We start from the raw sequence: 19,938 nt of genomic DNA on the forward strand, positions 1-19,938 counted from the left end.
GGGAGGAACGCTGGTTTGAACTGGGAGTCAAAGAGGTCATCTATGTGATGAGGGAACGACCATCCCTGAACCAGGGGGGGAGGGGGGGGGCTAAGAGTACATCTGTCACCATCTTACAATGCGGTGATTGCAAACATTCCCCAACCCTCTGTGACTAGTACACATGACCACTGTAACTCTAGTTAACGGTCACGCCCATGTTTGCATGTGAAACTGGTCGTTGTTTGGGTCGTTATGCCACTGTCTGAGGACACTGTGTTGTTTATAAGGGTGGGGACACCTGCAGTCAGGTGAGGACACTGTATTGTTTATAAGGGTGGGGACACCTACAGTCAGGTGAGGACACTGTATTGTTTATAAGGGTGGGGACACCTGCAGTCAGGTGAGGACACTGTATTGTTTATAAGGGTGGGGACACCTGCAGTCAGGTGAGGACACTGTATTGTTTATAAGGGTGGGGACACCTGCAGTCAGGTGAGGACACTATTGTTTATAAGGGTGGGGACACCTGCAGTCAGGTGAGGACATTGTATTGTTTATAAGGGTGGGACACCTGCAGTCAGGTGAGACTGAAGAAGTCACTTAGATGATGATGAAACGTGTCTGTCAATAAACGTTGTGTCCAGGTGAACTGATTCAACCTTCTTTGTTTAACAGCTACACTATATTGCTCTGTTTGTGCTGGGGGACCTGATCCTTGGGGTGGACCAACTTCTGGTGCAGCGTGTTTTGGGGTTTGAAAGCAACTGAGACGCGGTGTTTGGAAAATACACGTCTCCACTGTTCCGACACTTCCTCCACATACAGAACCACCACTCGTTTACACTTAGACAGCTGTTGTCCTCCTCTCGTCGATCGGCTGGTGCAGTGTTTGAGCGTCTTCCTGGCTTTGACAGATGCCCAGTTAGGATAACCACACTTAACCAGGGCCTGTTTAATGTGGGATGTCTCCTCTTCCCCGGCTGCTATGTCAGTGGGGACGTTGTCAGCTCGGTGGTCCAACGTCCTGATGACTCCTAGTTTGAGCTCCAGTGGATGATGGGAGTCAAACCTTACATACTGATCAGCATGTGTTGGTTTACGGTAAACATCAATAATCAAATGTCCCCCATCACCAACTGCAGTTTCACAGTGTAAGAAGACTAACCTGTCATGTTCCACATCCTCCCTGGTGAACTTGATGTGGTGTCCACAGAGTTCATGTGGTCGGTGAAATGTGCTACATCCTGAGATTTAACTTTAACCCAGGTGTCGTCCACAAATCTGAACGGCTAGGTGGTGTCCCTGGATAGGACATCAGAGCCTCTTTTCCACTTCCTCCATATATAAGTTGGCCACTACAGGTGAGACTGGGGAACCCATAGCACACCCATGCCTCTGCCTATAGTACTGCCCCCTGTATGTGAAGTACATGGACTGAAGACACAGCTTCAGGAGCAGGCACACTTGGTCAGTGTTAAGGGTGGTCCTATTGCTAAGGGTGGGGTTGTCCTGTAAGGGGGTAACTCACTTCAGCCACCACCAATATGTAGCACCACCTGGGTGATGTACGGCAGCCATTTTGTGCCAGAACGCTCCCCACATGTCAGCTTGAGGTTGCGAGGGATGAACCATTGAGCCAGATGAGTGAATCAACTATCTTGGGTGTCCTGGATTACTGCACCTGCATAAGGACACTTGTGTAGACACATGCATCAAGACACTTGTGTGGACACATGCATCAAGACCCTTGTGTAGACACATTCATCAAGACACTTGTGTAGACACATGCATCAAGACTCTTGTGTAGACACATGCATCAAGACTCTTGTGTAGACACATGCATAAGGACACTTGTGTAGACACATGCATCAAGACCCTTGTGTAGACACATGCATCAAGACACTTGTGTAGACACATGCATCAAGACACTTGTGTAGACACATGCATCAAGACTCTTGTGTAGACACATGCATAAGGACACTTGTGTAGACACATGCATCAAGACACTTGTGTGGACATGCATCAAGACACTTATGTGGACACATGCATCAAGTCACTTGTGTAGACACATGCATCAAGACACTTGTGTAGACACATGCATAAGGGCACTTGTGTAGACACATGCATCAAGACACTTGTGTAGACACATGCCTAAGGACACTTTAAATTCAATTCAATTTTATTGTCATTAAAAACAATGTGCAGGCACATGTTGAAAAGGAAATGAGGGCTGTGGCTTCACCAAACAGTGCAAGACAGACACAGACAAACACAGCAAACACCATATAAGATATACACACATGAAGACCAAAAGCTAAGAATAAGTTAAAAGAGAGCTGGAGCACAAAATATTTAACAATATCTACAGACATTCAGTGGGTAGCCAGGTTCAGGTGGGCAACAGCTTGTGGAAAGAAGCTGTTTTTGAGCCTGGTAGTGTGGGCTCTGAGGCTCCTGTAGCGCCTCCCAGAGCGCAGGGGGGAGAACAGTCCATGGTTGGGGTGGGTGGGATCTCTGCTGATGCTCAGACCCCTTCGAAGGCAGCGTTTGTGATAAATGTCTTTTATGGCTGGGAGCTGGGTACCGGTGATATGCTGGGCCGCCTTAACGACCCGCTGCAGAGCTTTCTGGTCTACTGAGGTGCAGTTGCCATACCACACTGAGATGCAGATGGTCAGGATGCTCTCTATGGTGCAGTGGTAGAAGTTGGGGAGAATTTTGGGGGGTAGACAGGCGCTCCTCAGCCTCCTCAGGAAATGCTGGCGTTGTTGGGCCTTTTTCACAAGGGCCTGGGTGTTTAATGTCCAGGAAAGGTCCTCACTGATGTGGACTCCAAGGAATTTAAAGTTGGAATCATGCTCCACTTCCACCCCATTGATGTGTATGGGGGAGTGGCTGCAGCTTCTAGACCTCCTGAAGTCCACAATCAGCTCCTTTGTCTTCTGCACATTAAGGACAAGACTGTTGGTAGTACACCATGATGTGAGGTGCTGAATCTCGTCTCTGTAGGCCATCTCATCATTGCTGGTGATACGGCCAATGACTGTGGTGTCATCTGCAAACTTAACTATAACATTTGAAGGGTGAGTTGGCAGGCAGTCGTGGGTGAAGAGGGAGAAAAGGAGGGGACTCAGAACACAGCCTTGAGGGGCACCTGTGCTGAGGGTCAGGGTGGAGGAGGTGTGGTCACCTAACCTAACAGACTGAGGTCTGTTGGTCAGGAAGTCCAGGATCCAGTTACAGAGGGAGGGGTTGAGGCCAAGGGAGAGGAGTTTGGTGGTTAGTTTGGTGGGGATGATGGTGTTGAAGGCAGAGCTGTAATCTATAAACAGCATCCGGATGTATGTGTTGTTAAGTTCAAGGTGGGTCAGAGCAAGGTGCAGGGCAGTGGCAATGGCATCCTCAGTAGACCTTTTGGGATGGTAGGTGAACTGATGTGGGTCGAATGTGGGGGGGATAATGTTTTTGATGTGAGCCAGAACCAGTCTTTCAAAGCACTTCATGGCAATGGGGGTGAGTGCTATGGGTCGGTAGTCATTCAGACATGTGGATGTTGGTTTCTTGGGGACAGGAATGATAGAGGTGGTCTTAAAGCATGCCGGGACTTTAGAATGGGACAGTGAGAGGTTAAATACAGGTGTGAAGACCTCAGCCAGCTGGTCGGCACATTCCCGATAGACCCGACCCGGTATGCTGTCCGGTCCGGCAGCCTTCCATGTGTTCACTCTGCGCAGTGATTCTCTGACCTGTGCGACTGATAGAGTGAGCACCTGGTTTTCCGGGTGGCTGGGGATTTTGGTGGCGGCTGCAGCTCCACAACGTTGAAAACCTTGCTGTTGGTTTTCCAGGTAGTCCAAAGAACTGTACCGAGTTAGCTGTTGACCCATTTTAACATACTGACCGGTACTGTAAACTCCCTTCACTCCTGCCGCGTTCCTGCTGTGCAGACACCTTCTGCCCGGCCAACACCGGGGCACGAGTAGGTCAAGACCACCAGCCACCAGCAAGGCATTTTCTGCTTAGCTCTCAGGTGTTAGTTTTGGCATCACATTGTGGTCCTCCATGTTGACCAGAACCCTGCACTGCAGACCAGAACCCTGCACTGCAGACCAGAACCCTGCACTGCATCCTTCTACATGCACACCCCTCTCCGTCTCGTCTAGTCCGACTTGATATAGTATTTGTGTACACATGTGTAGGTATATACGTAGTGATATACTACATAGTAGTATAGTCCTACTCGATATATCTGTGTACACGTGTAGGTATATACGTAGTGATGTAGTATGTAGTAGTATAGTCCTACTTAGTATATCTGTGGATACACATGTACAGGTATATACATAGTGGTGTACTACGTAGTAGTATAGTAATACTTGGTATATCTGTGGGTACACATGTACAGGTATATACGTAGTGGTGTACGACGTAGTACTATAGTAATACTTGATATATCTGTGGGTACACATGTACAGGTATATACGTAGTGGTGTACTATGTAGTAGTAGCCATGTGCACACTACACCCTTCCACTGCAAAATCTTCCATCTCATCAACCGTGTGTATGCCAAGTGTGTTGTATTTGTGTAGCCCAGTATCACAAAGTACACATGTGCCTCAGGGGCTTTACAGCAACACAACATCCCGTCCTTACACCCTCACATGGGATAAGGAACAACTCGCTAAAGCCCTTTAACGGGGGAGATAGGGAGAAAGCTGAGGGAGAGCACCACAGGAGGGAGGATCTCCCTCCCAAGTCGCACACCGTGACATGATGTTGTGTTTACACAGTGTACACAATACAGCACTGAAAGAGGATAACACAATCATAACGGACTTACAAAATGTCTGAAGAGTATGATGCGCAGGATGCTAAGCAGTGCCCCAACAGCCCGGGACCCGGGACCCAACAGCCCGGGACCCAAGACCTGGGACCCAACAGCCCGGGACCCGGGACCCAAGACCTGGGACCCGGGACCAGGGACACAAGACCTGGGACCCGGGACCCGAGCCACCAACTTCACCATGCAGACCTGGCAGGAGGACAGACTACACATGCACACAGCATGCTCACATCCCTCCATCCACACACCCACGGGAGAGGAGACCGGGACACACAGCAGACTCACATCCGTCCATCCACACACCCACGGGAGAGGAGACCGGGACACACAGCAGACTCACATCCGTCCATCCACACACCCACGAGAGAGGAGACCGGGACACACAGCAGACTCACATCCCTCCATCCACACACCCACGGGAGAGGAGACCGGGACACACAGCAGACTCACATCCCTCCATCCACCCACCGGAGAGGAGACCGGGACACACAGCAGACTCACATCCCTCCATCCACACACCCACGAGAGAGGAGACCGGGACACACAGCAGACTCACATCCCTCCATCCACACACCCACGGGAGAGGAGACCGGGACACACAGCAGACTCACATCCCTCCATCCACACACCCACGGGAGAGGAGACCAGGACACACAGCAGACTCACATCCCTCCATCCACCCACCGGAGAGGAGACCGGGACACACAGCAGACTCACATCCCTCCATTCACACACCCACCGGAGAGGAGACCGGGACACACAGCAGACTCACATCCCTCCATCCACACACCCACGGGAGAGGAGACCGGGACACACAGCAGACTCACATCCCTCCATCCACACACCCACGGGAGAGGAGACCGGGACAGACAGCAGACTCACATCCCTCCATCCACACACCCACGAGAGAGGAGACCGGGACACACAGCAGACTCACATCCCTCCATCCACACACCCACCGGAGAGGAGACCGGGACACACAGCAGACTCACATCCCTCCATCCACACACCCACGGGAGAGGAGACCGGGACACACAGCAGACTCACATCCCTCCATCCACACACCCACGGGAGAGGAGACCGGGACACACAGCAGACTCACATCCCTCCATCCACACACCCACGAGAGAGGAGACCGGGACACACAGCAGACTAACATCCCTCCAACCACACACCCACGGGAGAGGAGACCGGGACACACAGCAGACTCACATCCCTCCATCCACACACCCACGGGAGAGGAGACCAGGACACACAGCAGACTCACATCCCTCCATCCACACACCCACGGGAGAGGAGACCGGGACACACAGCAGACTCACATCCCTCCATCCACACACCCACGGGAGAGGAGAACGGGACACACAGCAGACTCACATCCCTCCATCCACACACCCACGGGAGAGGAGACCGGGACACACAGCAGACTCACATCCCTCCATCCACCCACCGGAGAGGAGACCAGGACACACATCAGACTCACATCCCTCCATCCACACACCCACGGGAGAGGAGACCGGGACACACATCAGACTCACATCCCTCCATCCACACCCACGAGAGAGGAGACCGGGACACACAGCAGACTCACATCAGAGAGAGAGAAGTAACAGGATAGCAAAGTTATATGGATTTACTAGAAGATATATAAAGAATGGGATGAAACAGGCTTGTACCGTCTCACAGTGAATGTACTGGACTCGCTGGATATATATATATATATATATATATATATATATATATATATATATATATATATATATATATACATACATACACACACACACACACACACACACACACACACACACACACATATATATATATATATATATGTATGTATATGTATGTATATGTATATATGTATATATGTATACGTGTACATATACGTATACATATATATGTATACGTATATATGTATACGTATACATATATATGTATACATATATACATATATACATACATATATACATACATATATATACATACATACACATACATACACACACACACAGACACACACACACACATGTATATATATATATATATATATATATATATATATATATATATATATAGAAGCGTCATCTGTTTTATAAAACTACTTTCATCTGTTTTATCCGCTGTGCTTCGCAGCGCGGCCACCAGGGGACGCCGCGTCACCGTCAGGGGACGAGTCTCGAGCGGACGGAGCGCGCCGCGAGCGCGCGCCCCGCGGCGGCGCGCGGCGCGCTCGCGGCGCCGGAGCAGGATGCAGACAAACTTCCTGGTTTGAGTCAGCAGCCTGTGGACGGACGACGGACAAGTACTTCAATAAGTCAACTGACAGCCGGAGTACACCAAATTATACTTCAACAGCCGTGGTAACAGACCGACTAGTACTTCAGCACAGCAATACGCGTACTTTAACTGCAGTATCACCCGTAATGAGGCGGTAAATCCAGCTTTCCCACACGGTCTTCATCCGGAGGTAAGACGCTTCTTCCCACGCTAACCGCAGTACTTTATACCCTGACCGCTTTACTTTATACCCTAACCGCAGTACTTTATACCCTGACCGCAGTACTTTATACCCTGACCGCTTTACTTTATACCCTAACCGCAGTACTTTATACCCTGACCGCAGTACTTTATACCCTAACCGCAGTACTTTATACCCTGACCGCAGTACTTTATAAACAGACCGCTGTACTTTATACCCTGACCGCAGTACTTTATGCCCTAACCGCTTTACTTTATACCCTAACCGCAGTACTTTATACCCTGACCGCTTTACTTTATACCCTAACCGCAGTACTTTATACCCTGACCGCAGTACTTTATACCCTGACTGTAGTACTTTATACCCTAACTTTAGTACTTTATACCCTAACCGAAGTACTTTATATCCTGACTGTAGTACTTTATACCCCAACTGTAGTACTTTATACCGTTACTGCCAGTACTTTCTATCCTAACTGCAGTACTTTCTATCCTAACTGCCAGTACTTTATATCGTTAACTGTCAATACTTTATATCGTAACCGCAGTACTTTATATCGTAACTGCAGTACTTTATGCCAGTACTTTATATCGTTAAGTCGTTAACTGCCAGTACTTTATATCCTAACTGCAGTACTTTATATCCTAACTGCTGTACTTTATATCGTTACTGCCAGTACTTTATATCGTAACTCCCAATACTTTATATCGTTAACTGTCAGTACTTTATATTGTTACTGCCAGTACTTTATATCCTTAACTGCCAGTACTTTATATCGTTACTGCCAGTACTTTATATCCTAGCTGCCAGTACTTTATATCGTTACTGCCAGTACTTTATATCCTAGCTGCCAGTACTTTATACCGTAAGTGCCAGTACTTTATATCGTTACTGACAGTACTTTATATCGTAATTGACAGTACTTTATATCGTAATCGTAACTGCCAGTACTTTGTATCCTAACTGACAGTACTTTATATCGTAACTGCCAGTACTTTATATTGTAATCGTAACTGCCAGTACTTTGTATCCTAACTGACAGTACTTTATATCGTAATTGCCAGTACTTTATATTGTAATCGTAACTGCCAGTACTTTGTATCCTAACTGACAGTACTTTATATCGTAATCGTAACTGCCAGTACTTTGTATCCTAACTGACAGTACTTTATATCGTAACTGCCAGTACTTTATATCGTAACTGCAGTACTTTATATCGTTACTGCCGGTACTTTATATTCTAACTGCCAGTATTTTATACCGTAAGTGCCAGTACTTTATATCGTTAACTGCCAGTACTTTATATCGTTATCGTAACTGCCAGTACTTTATATCGTATTCGTAACTGCCAGTACTTTACATCGTAATCGTAACTGCCAGTACTTTATATCGTTAACTGCCAGTACTTTATATCGTTATCGTAACTGCCAGTACTTTACATCGTAATCGTAACTGCCAGTACTTTATATCGTAAGTGTAACTGCCAGTACTATATAGTAAGTGTAACTACCAGTACTTTATATCGTCGGCTTTTTAATGGAAGTTATAAGTGTGTATGTCCCATTAATCCCACTTTATAATGAAAGTATTTAACTTTATGATGCCAGTATTTAACGTTATGATGCCAGTATTTAACTTTATAACACCAGTATTTAACTTTATAACACCAGTATTTAACTTTATGACGCCAGTATTTAACTTTATGACGCCAGTATTTAACTTTATAACACCAGTATTTAACTTTATGACGCCAGTATTTAACCATGTCTACTTTTTTATTGACACTTCAGTCAGCATCCAGCTGCTGTGGTGTTGAAGTTTGACCAACTTTAAGATGGGGTTAACTTCATATGCTCAGTATGGACATGTCCTGTTCACTCTTTAACTTCATGTCCCCCAGTATGGACATGTCCTGTTCACTCTTTAACTTCATGTCCCCCAGTATGGACATGTCCTGTTAACTCTTTAACTTCATGTCCCCCAGTATGGACATGTCCTGTTCACTCTTTAACTTCATGTCCCCCAGTATGGACATGTCCTGTTCACTCTTTAACTTCATGTCCCCCAGTATGGACATGTCCTGTTAACTCTTTAACTTCATGTCCCCCAGTATGGACATGTCCTGTTAACTCTTTAACTTCATGTCCTCAGTATGGACATGTCCTGTTAACTCTTTAACTTCATGTCCTCAGTATGGACATGTCCTGACATGATGTTGTGTTTACACAATGTACACAATACAGCACTGAAAGAGGATAACACAATCATAACGGACTTACAAAATGTCTGAAGAGTATGATGCGCAGGATGCTAAGCAGTGTGTGTGTGTGTGTGTGTGTGTGTGTGTGTGTTGACACGTTAACTTGGTTTCCTAATTTCCTTGTTAATTCTGTACACTAAGTCACCTCTAATGGCCGCACCTTATCAAATGCAAGTCCAGTATTCAGTTGTGAAGTCCTGGTCTTGATTCATACTGGACTGTCTGGTTTGGTCCATGTTGGGACCTCTTCAGCCAGGTCACGTTGAACAGGCTGCGTTATGATGCATTATGATGCATCGTGATGAGTTATGATGATGCATCATGATGTATTATGATGCATTATGATGCATCATGATGCGTTACGAACATGTGAGCAGTTACCACAGCGTTTGAAGGTGTGTGTGGTGAGAGGAGGAGGAGGAACTTGGGCAGAGGTGGAGGACAAGACCAGACAGAAGTGAAGGAAGGAAACTGTTGAGGCAGAATGTGATCAGCAGTATCAGCAACCCTTTCACATTAAAGTCATGTGATTCACTCATGAAAATGCTGCTTGGTGCACCTCACAATGCTGAGAAATACCGCACGACATATTAACTCACTAGACAAGATACTTTACGAAATGTCCCGTGGTGACTCTCAGACCAGCAGCACTGACAAGGTAAATGATCAAAAACAAGATAAAACACACAAACAGCATTTAGTATAAACAAGTCAGGTGGCAAAAATGATAGTTGGACAATAAAAGATAGCAGCGGCTTTAGTAGCAGTTAGTCCTCAGCAGGTGTGTGTGTGTGTGTGTGTGTGGGGGGGGGGGTGATGGTGGCTACAGCTCTGGGGAAGAAGCTGTTCCTCAGCCTGTTAGTCCAGGTTTTGATGGTGCGGTATCTTTCCCCCGATGGCATAACTATGAGATCTTGTCTCCTAACTAGTATAACGAGATTTTGTTTTTGTGCGACAGCAGCACACCACTGTAATTCGCTCAGTTCCCTCCAGAGCTTTAAATGCTTCATCACTTGTGTCGTGTTTCAGGATCTGATCACAGCTGAAGTGCAGCCAGGTGTGCTATGGCAGGCTGACATTCCCTGCACAGTGTCGGTTTAGGGCTGTCACCTGTTTCACAGTGCTCACCGTGCTGGTAGGTTTTGGTTGGTACCTGTTCACCAGAGGTCACCTGACTGGTAGGGTTGGTATCAGGTTTCCAGCTTTACCACCAGGCTGTGAATGGTTTTACTTTCCTTTTTCCTTGTTCCGGATCATCATCCTAATGTTAAGCAGCTGTGTTGAGGGGGCAGGGCAGCTGCTGCTGGAGTTACTCCTCAGCCTTCTCTCATGGAGTTCTACATCACTTTGCTTATTTGCTTTAATGTTTTACTCTTGAATCGGTTTTGTTTTACCACCAATTGTCACTTTTTTCGCCCTGTTCTCCATCTAATTTTTATCCTCAATCGTTTTAGCCTGGGCGGCATGGTGGCGCAGTGGTTAGCATAGTTGCCTCACAGCAAGAAGGTCATGGGTTTGAGCCCTGGGGTAGTCCAACCTTGGGGGTTGTCCCGGGTCGTCCTCTGTGTGGAGTTTGCATGTTCTCCCCGTGTCTGCGTGGGTTTCCTCCGGGGGCTCCGGTTTCATCCCACGGTCCAAAGTCATGTAGGTCAGGTGGATCGGCCGTACTAAATTGTCCCTAGGTGTGTGTGTGTGTGTGTGTGTGTGTGTGTGTGTGTGTGTGTGTGTGTGTGTGTGTGTGTGTGTGTGTGTGTGTGTCAGCCCTGTGATGGCCTGGCGGCCTGTCCAGGGTGTCTGCCCGCCTGCCACCCAATGACTGCTGGGATAGGCTCCAGCATCCCTGTGACCCTGAGAGCAGGATAAGCGGTTCGGATAATGAATGGATGGATTTTTAGCCTGGAAATGGTCTTTGAATTGTGGGAGCAGACGGCTAGATGGAAATCACAACTGTTGTGTGGCTGTTGTGAACATAGCCATTCAGGATCAGTGTCGGTGTTTGTAATTGAAAGTAGGTCTAGTAATTAATGCACATTATCATTCAATTAGCTGATGCTGCATACCATTTACACCAGATCCTGACTGCATGTTGAACATTCACATTTTAAAATAGATGCTTTAGCGCTGGCTCAACAGAGCTGGAGTTAGCTCATCTCAGTCTTGTTTTTAGCCAACCAGCAACCCCTTTTGATCAGTCTCGATCAGAGTTTGCATGTGAATGGTTAGTGTCTTTATACATAATCCAGGAAAGAAAATCAAAGAAGGGTGAATCAGTTCATCTGCACACAAGGTTTATTGACAGATATGTTTCATCATCATCCAAGTGACCTCTTCAGTCTCAACTCTTAACTCTAACCCTGAAGCGGTCACTTAGATGATGATTAAACTCTTAACTTCTAACCCTGAAGAGGTCACTTAGATGATGATGAGACATATCTGTCAATAAACCGTGTGTCCAGATGAACTGATCCAACCTTCTTTGGTGAATGGTTAATGCATCCTCTGTTCAGGATCATGATTGTTTTTAATGAAACTGGAATTTGCGGCAAAAACAAACTATTGCGACCACTAGGATTCACCAGATCCACCTTTAATGATGAAATTGAGGATAATCACTTTAATCTCAGAGGATATGAACACAAATTGGAGTTAGTTAAAGTTAGAACCGTTGCCTTAGGAGCACATCGCTGGCGTCAGATGGCTAATGATCTTATGATGACAGCTAATGATCCAGTTGCCTTTTCTGCCCCGTGGGTTTATGTGAATAAATCCTACGACAATTATTAGCCGGAAGACTCGGGTTGAACCTAGTTTGATAGTTAGTGTAGGAGTTAGTGCTCAGGAGGCTCCACGTTGGGGTTGCTTTCCAGGGCCTTGCTGTATTCCATGGTATCAACAGTTTTTTTTATACAAAAGAAAAGCTTAGTAAAACTTCATATTACAGCTGGCTGTTGGCAGGTGGGACTCAGGATGACGCAGAGCTTTAAAAAGTGAGGCAACTTTTCTTCAGTTCTTATGTGGTCCCTCTAGATAAACAGTTCTTCTTTCATGGTTCTTAAAGACAGACAGATCTTTTCCTGGGGTTCCTCTGGATTCTTCTTCAACTAATTTAATGACAGAATCAGAACATGTCACCAAAGTACACCAGTAGAATGCGGTTTGAATTCCTTCTAGGAAGCTCAAGTATTGAACAGTGCCACAGAAAGGTGAATCAGTTCATCTGGACACAACGTTTATTACAGATACGTTTCATCATCATCTAAGTGACCTCTTCAGTCTCACCTGACTGCAGGTGTCCCCAGTCTTGTAAACAATACAGTGGCATAACGACCGAAACCAACGATCAGTTTCATATGCAAATATGGGTGTGACCATTGACCATGTGTGCTATTCACATAGAAGTATGTCTGTGAATGTTCTCATTCACAGACATACAAGAACAACAGTCATCCAAGAACAACAGTCGGTCACTAACGGCTCCAACGACTCTCATGACCACTGAATAATGAAGTCGAAACTAACACCCCCAACGACCGTCGCTGCTAAACAAATGCAAATCAATGCACAGGAGAGCCACGCATATCAATAGCTCTGATAACGACGGGCGCGGCCAAACATCGGTACACAAAAGAGCCACTCATATCTATGGCTCTGTTAGCGATGGGCGTTGGTAAACATTTGAACATGTACATCAACAACATCTATAGCTCTGACAATGACTCCAAGAGGATAAATTCTGAGTCTCATCACCAGCCAGTCAGACTAGCTTCATCTAGTCAGAAAGGCACGAACTGAGGAAGCCTCTTGGATGAGAGGCGAAATGTCCTCACGGATATATACCAAGTCCACTTGCACTTGATTCAACTCCTTTGGATACATATAGAAGTACGGATTGCTGACCAGTCTCATGATCTAATATGGGTGTGACCATTAACTAGAGTTACAATGGCCATGTGTACTATTCAGAGGGTTGGGGACTGTTTGCAATCACAGCATTGTAAGATGGTGGCAGATGTACTCTTAGCCCCCCCCCCCCCTTGGTTCAGGGATGGTCATTCCCGCTTCACATAGTTGGCCTCTTGACTCACCGTTCAAACCAGCGTTCCTCCCTATCAAGGATGTGCACATCCTCATCCTTGAAAGAGTGGCCACTGGCCTGTAGATGGTGTAGACTGTGGAGTCTTGGTCTGTAGATGGTGTAGACTGTGGAGTCCTGGTCTGTAGATGGTATAGACTGTGGAGTCTTGGTCTGTAGATGGTGTAGACTGTGGAGTCCTGGCCTGACGTATTGGCTCTTCTGTGTTGTGCCATCCTCTTGGCCAGCATCTGCTTAGTTTCCCTGATGTACAAGTCACGGCAATCCTCCTGGCACTTACCAGCTACACTATATTGCTCTGTTTGTGCCGGGGGACATGATTCTCGGGGTGGACCAACTTCTGGTGCAGTGTGTTTTGAGATTTGAAAGCAACTGAGACGTGATGTTTGGAAAATACGTGTTTCAATTGTTCTGAAATGCCCACCACATACAGAATCACCACTGGTTTATGCTTAGGCAGCTGTTTCCTTCTCCTCTCTTTGATTGGCTGGTGCACTGTTATCTTCCTGATCTAACGGGATGTTTGTCAAAACTGGGTATTTGTCAAACCGCCCAGTTTTTGTCAAAATGCCCAGTTTTGACAAACTTAACCACACTTAACCAGGGCCTGTTTAACGTGGGATTTCTCCTCTTCCCCGGCTGCTGTGTCAGTGGGGATGTTGTCAGCTCGGTGGTCCAACGTCCTGATGACTCCTAGTTTGAGCTCCAGTGGATGATGAGAGCTGAACCTTAACTACTGATCAGTATGTGTTGGTTTACGGTAAACATCAACAATCAAATGTCCCCCATCACCAACTGCAGTTTCACAGTGTAAGAAGACTAACCTGTCATGTTCCACATCCTCCCTGGTGAACTTGATGTGGTGTCCACAGAGTTCATGTGGTCGGTGAAATGTGGTACATCCTGAGATTTAATTTTAACCCAGGTGTTGTCCACAAATCTGAACCAATGGCTAGGTGGTGTCCCTGGATAGGACATCAGAGCCTCTTTTCCACTTCCTCCATGTACAAGTTGGCCACTACAGGTGAGACTGGGGAACCCATAGCACCCCCATGCCTCTGCCTATAGTACTGCCCCCTGTATGTGAAGTACATGGACTGAAGACACAGCTTCAGGACACACTTGGTCAGTGTTAAGGGTGGTCCTATTGCTAAGGGTGGGGTTGTGTTGTAATTTCATATGGACTACCTCCACTGCTTCATCAACAGGAACACACGTGAAGAGAGACTTAACATCATAAGAGACCATTGTTTCATAATGATGTCCCTCACCTTACCCACAACATCCATAGTGTTCCACACGTGATGTTCGTTACTGCCTACCAACGGGTTAAGAACAGATACAAGGAACCCAGTGACATATAACCTGACGGGTTATGCTCCATCTTATGCGCCCTTCGCACGTACAAGTTTAAGGCAGTCCTCGCTGAAATGAGTCAGAAAGTCTTTATGCAATCTAAATAATCCAGGTAAGGATTATTGAGCATCATTGAGGACATTAAGTGGTGGGGATACCTACAGTCAGTTGAGGCTGAAGAGGTCATTAAGATGAGTGATGAGCATCCCGGATGAACTGATTCAACTCTGTGTGATTTCCTTACTTGGATTACTGAGCCTGCATAAAGACATATTGAACAGTGTTCTTTGTGTTTTAAAAATAAAAGTTAAGTACTTTGACCTAAAATAGTTGGTTCCTAAATTGTGGATTGGGAGACACACTTTTCCTGAAATACAAGATCATTAACCAGCACAATCTGATGTAAATGCCCCTCTAACAGTACTAACATAGTTCCACAGTACATACTGATACACATGGTACACAGACAACAGTACCTCTAACAGTACTAATATAGCTCCACAGTACATACTGGTACACATGGTACACAGACAACAGCACCTGTAACAGTACTAACAGTAATATAGCATAATATTGTGTGTGTGTGTGTGGGGGGGGGTGTCATGGCTGTACTGTGAGTGAGGTAGCTAATGCTAGCTGGTGTTAGCTGGTGTAAGCTAATGTTGGCTGGTGCTAATGCTAGTTCATGTTAGCTAATGTTAGCTGGTGTTAGCCATCCGGTGAGATAGAATGTCTCAGCCTTCAGCTTCTTCAGCGAACATTCTGAATTAATGATTAGACCACACACACACACACACACACACACACACACACACACACACACACACACACACACACACACACACAGTGTTATTAGCTTAGTGAGCGCAGGAGTTCTTTACTCCACCAGGATGTAAAGTGATCTTCTTCAGGAAGTTGTCTTGTCTCGGCGACAGGTCTTCCACATTAAACTGACTGTTGTTTAAAACTGTAAGGTCTGATCGAATTAAACACTTATCGCTTTTGTCTGGAGAATCTCCATCCAAGAACCAGTTTAATTCACTACGAGGCCTAATCTGTGTCAAGTAGGGTCTTAAATGTAGTATATCATCTTTCATGACCGGTAAATAAGATAATATGACAGCTCAGTGTCATACTATGACTGGTAAATAAGATAATATGACAGGTAAAACTCATACTATGACTGGTAAATAAGATAATATAACAGGTCAGTGTCATACTATGACTGGTAAATAAGATAATATGACAGGTCAGTGTCATACTATGACTGGTAAATAAGATAATATGACAGGTAAAACTCATACTATGACTGGTAAATAAGATAATATGACAGGTAAAACTCATACTATGACTGGTAAATAAGATAATATGACAGGTCAGTGTCATACTATGACTGGTAAATAAGATAATATGACAGGTCAGTGTCATACTATGACTGGTAAATAAGATAATATGACAGGTAAGTGTCATACTATGACTGGTAAATAAGATAATATGACAGGTCAGTGTCATACTATGACTGGTAAATAAGATAATATGACAGGTCAGTGTCATACTATGACTGGTAAATAAGATAATATGACAGGTCAGTGTCATACTATGACTGGTAAATAAGATAATATGACAGGTAAAACTCATATTATGACTGGTAAATAAGATAATATGACAGGTAAAACTCATACTATGACTGGTAAATAAGATAATATGACAGGTCAGTGTCATACTATGACTGGTAAATAAGATAATATGACATGTCAGTGTCATACTATGACCGGTAAATAAGATAATATGACAGGTCAGTGTCATACTATGACTGGTAAATAAGATAATATGACAGGTCAGTGTCATACTATGACTGGTAAATAAGATAATATGACAGGTCAGTGTCATACTATGACTGGTAAATAAGATAATATGACAGGTCAGTGTCATACTATGACTGGTAAATAAGATAATATGACAGGTAAAACTCATATTATGACTGGTAAATAAGATAATATGACAGGTAAAACTCATAGTATGACTGGTAAATAAGATAATATGACAGGTCAGTGTCATACTATGACTGGTAAATAAGATAATATGACATGTAAAACTCATACTATGACTGGTAAATAAGATAATATGACAGGTAAAACTCATATTATGACTGGTAAATGAGATAATATGACAGGTCAGTGTCATACTATGACTGGTAAATAAGATAATATGACAGGTAAAACTCATACTATGACTGGTAAATAAGATAATATGACAGGTCAGTGTCATACTATGACTGGTAAATAAGATAATATGACAGGTAAAACTCATAGTATGACTGGTAAATAAGATAATATGACAGGTCAGTGTCATACTATGACTGGTAAATAAGATAATATGACATGTAAAACTCATACTATGACTGGTAAATAAGATAATATGACAGGTAAAACTCATATTATGACTGGTAAATGAGATAATATGACAGGTCAGTGTCATACTATGACTGGTAAATAAGATAATATGACAGGTAAAACTCATACTATGACTGGTAAATAAGATAATATGACAGGTAAAACTCATACTATGACTGGTAAATAAGATAATATGACAGGTCAGTGTCATACTACGGTAAATAAGATAATATGACAGGTCAGTGTCTTACTATGACTGGTAAATGAGATAATATGACAGGTCAGTGTCATACTATGACTGGTAAATAAGATAATATGACAGGTCAGTGTCTTACTATGACTGGTAAATGAGATAATATGACAGGTCAGTGTCATACTATGACTGGTAAAACTCATACTATGACTGGTAAATATAACACAGGATATGAGTTAATATAATATGAGTAGTAGGTATAAAATTATGAGTAGTAAGTATACTAAAGGCGGCACGTTTGCGCAGTGGTTAGCACGGTCGCCTCACAGCAAGAAGGTCCTGGGTTCGAGCCCTGGGGTAGTCCAACCTTGGGGGTGGTCCCGGGTCGTCCTCTGTGTGGAGTTTGCATGTTCTCTCCGTGTCTGCGTGGGTTTCCTCTGGGTGCTTCGGTTTCCTCTCACAGTCGCAAGTCATGTAGGTCAGGTTAATCGACCTCACTAAAAAAACATTGTCCCTAAGTGTGAATGTGTGTGTGTGTGTGTGTGTGTGTGTGTGTGTGTGTGTGTGTGTGTGTGTGTGTGTGTGTGAGTCCTGTGATGGCCTGGTGGCCTGTCAAGGGTGTCCCCCCGCCTGCCGCCCAATGACTGCTGGGATAGGCTCTAGGATCCCGCAATCTGAATTCTGATAAGCAGCTTGGATAGTGGATGGTTGGATGGAGTATACTAAGACCCCATTCCCCAGAAACATGTGTCTGCAGCAACAGCCCTCAGTAAACTCTGCAGTGGCCACAGTAACCTGATTTCTGCTCAAGTTGTTAGAAAATGTCAGATGTCAGTAAAAGTGCTTTGTATCCACTAGCTTTCTATTTAAATTAGTTTAGTCTTCTTTGACATATTGTTGTTTTTCACATTATTGAACACTAGAGGGCAGTACTCAGCTATTTAATATGGCTTAGGCAGTATATCACATTACATTACATTACATTTCAGTCATTTCACTGACGCGTTTATCCAAAGCGACTTACAATTAGTGTATATTGTAACGTAGGAGATCAGGAGAACTCCTAGTCATCAGAGGTCATAAGTGCATCTAAACAAGCATCTAAGAGCAAAAGTAAGGTAAAAGTGCAAGAAACAGATTTTTTTTTTAATGCTTGAATACAATAAGTGCTAAGAACAAGTAGCAGGGTAGTAGTTCTTAAGGAGGTGAGTTTTCAACCTGCGCTGAAAGATGGGCAGCGACTCCGCTGTCCTGACATTAGTGGGGAGTTCATTCCACCACTGTGGGGCCAGGATAGAAAAGAGCCGTGACCGGATCGATCGGCAGCAGGGGCCTCTGAGCGACGGGGCAACCAGGCATCCCGAGGCAGCAGAGCGAAGTGGTCGGGCGGGGGTGTAGGGCTTGACCATGGCCTGGAGATAGGAATGAGCTGTTCCTTTCACTGCCCTGTTCCTTCTGATGTGGCGTGAACTCAGGTGAATGGATGCTATATGTTTTAGGGGCGGATCATGTGGGCGTCTTGCTGTGCCTGGCTGTGCGTGGACCCTGATCCTGTGGAGGCGGCTGGTGATGGAACGCCACATCAACAGGCCTACACCAATTCCGCCTTCAGTAGCCACCCCTCCCCTCTTCCTGAACATGCCTGTAAGGCCTGCGGGGGGCGCTTTGACACACAAGACAGGAAGGTAACTGGCCAGACATGGGGCATAACATATTTTCACAATGGGCCAGAGATAATGCTGTGTTTCTCATACATAAAACGTTTCATGGTATGCTGCCACACCATCAGCATTGCCTACCATAGAGAGAAAGAGGGAGTAGAGACATGTTCACATGTTGTCAGGTTAAAAACCAAACACGTAGCATCAATCTGGATTCTTTACAGCGGTTGTGTTACACAGACTTGGAGACCAGAGAGTGTATTATTATGGTCTAACTGAGAAATGACTGGTCTGGACCAGCACCTTGATCAATAGTCAAGTCAAGTAAATTTTTTTTGTACAGGGTGTCTGGATGTTGTGTCAGTCTATTCCATTGTCTACCAACACGGGGATCGCTGCTTCGAATACCCGTGTTACCTCCAGTTTGCTCGGGTGTCCCTACAGACACAATTGGCCGTGTCTGCGGGGGGGAAGCCGGATGTGGGTATGTGTCCTGGTCACTGCACTAGCGCCTCCTATGGTCGGTCAGGGCGCCTCTTCGCATCATCCTCCCATGCGCTTCGCCCCCCTGCCGAAACTCCTAACTGTCAGGTGAAAAGAAGCCGCTGGTGACTCCACATGTGTCGGAGGCGGCATGTGGTAGTCTGCAGCCCTCCCCGGATCAGCAGAGCGGG

At 45.3% G+C, this 19,938-nt stretch overlaps 1 protein-coding gene across 3 annotated transcripts in view; it reads left to right on the forward strand.

The window, feature by feature from the left end:
- The first annotated feature begins 7,113 nt into the window (after positions 1 to 7,113).
- The window catches only part of rffl (ring finger and FYVE-like domain containing E3 ubiquitin protein ligase), a 42,611-nt gene continuing 29,786 nt past the window's right edge, over positions 7,114 to 19,938 (forward strand). For all 3 annotated transcript variants that reach the window (XM_056283327.1, XM_056283328.1, XM_056283329.1), the window contains exons 1-2: positions 7,114 to 7,296; positions 19,103 to 19,288. In XM_056283327.1, coding sequence (XP_056139302.1) covers positions 19,112 to 19,288 — 177 coding nt within the window. In that variant the 5' untranslated portion in view covers positions 7,114 to 7,296; positions 19,103 to 19,111. The remainder of the gene's footprint in view (positions 7,297 to 19,102; positions 19,289 to 19,938) is intronic.

The sequence above is a fragment of the Lampris incognitus genome, chromosome 7, assembly GCF_029633865.1.
Source record: "Lampris incognitus isolate fLamInc1 chromosome 7, fLamInc1.hap2, whole genome shotgun sequence".
NCBI classification, from domain to species: Eukaryota; Metazoa; Chordata; class Actinopteri; order Lampriformes; family Lampridae; genus Lampris; species Lampris incognitus.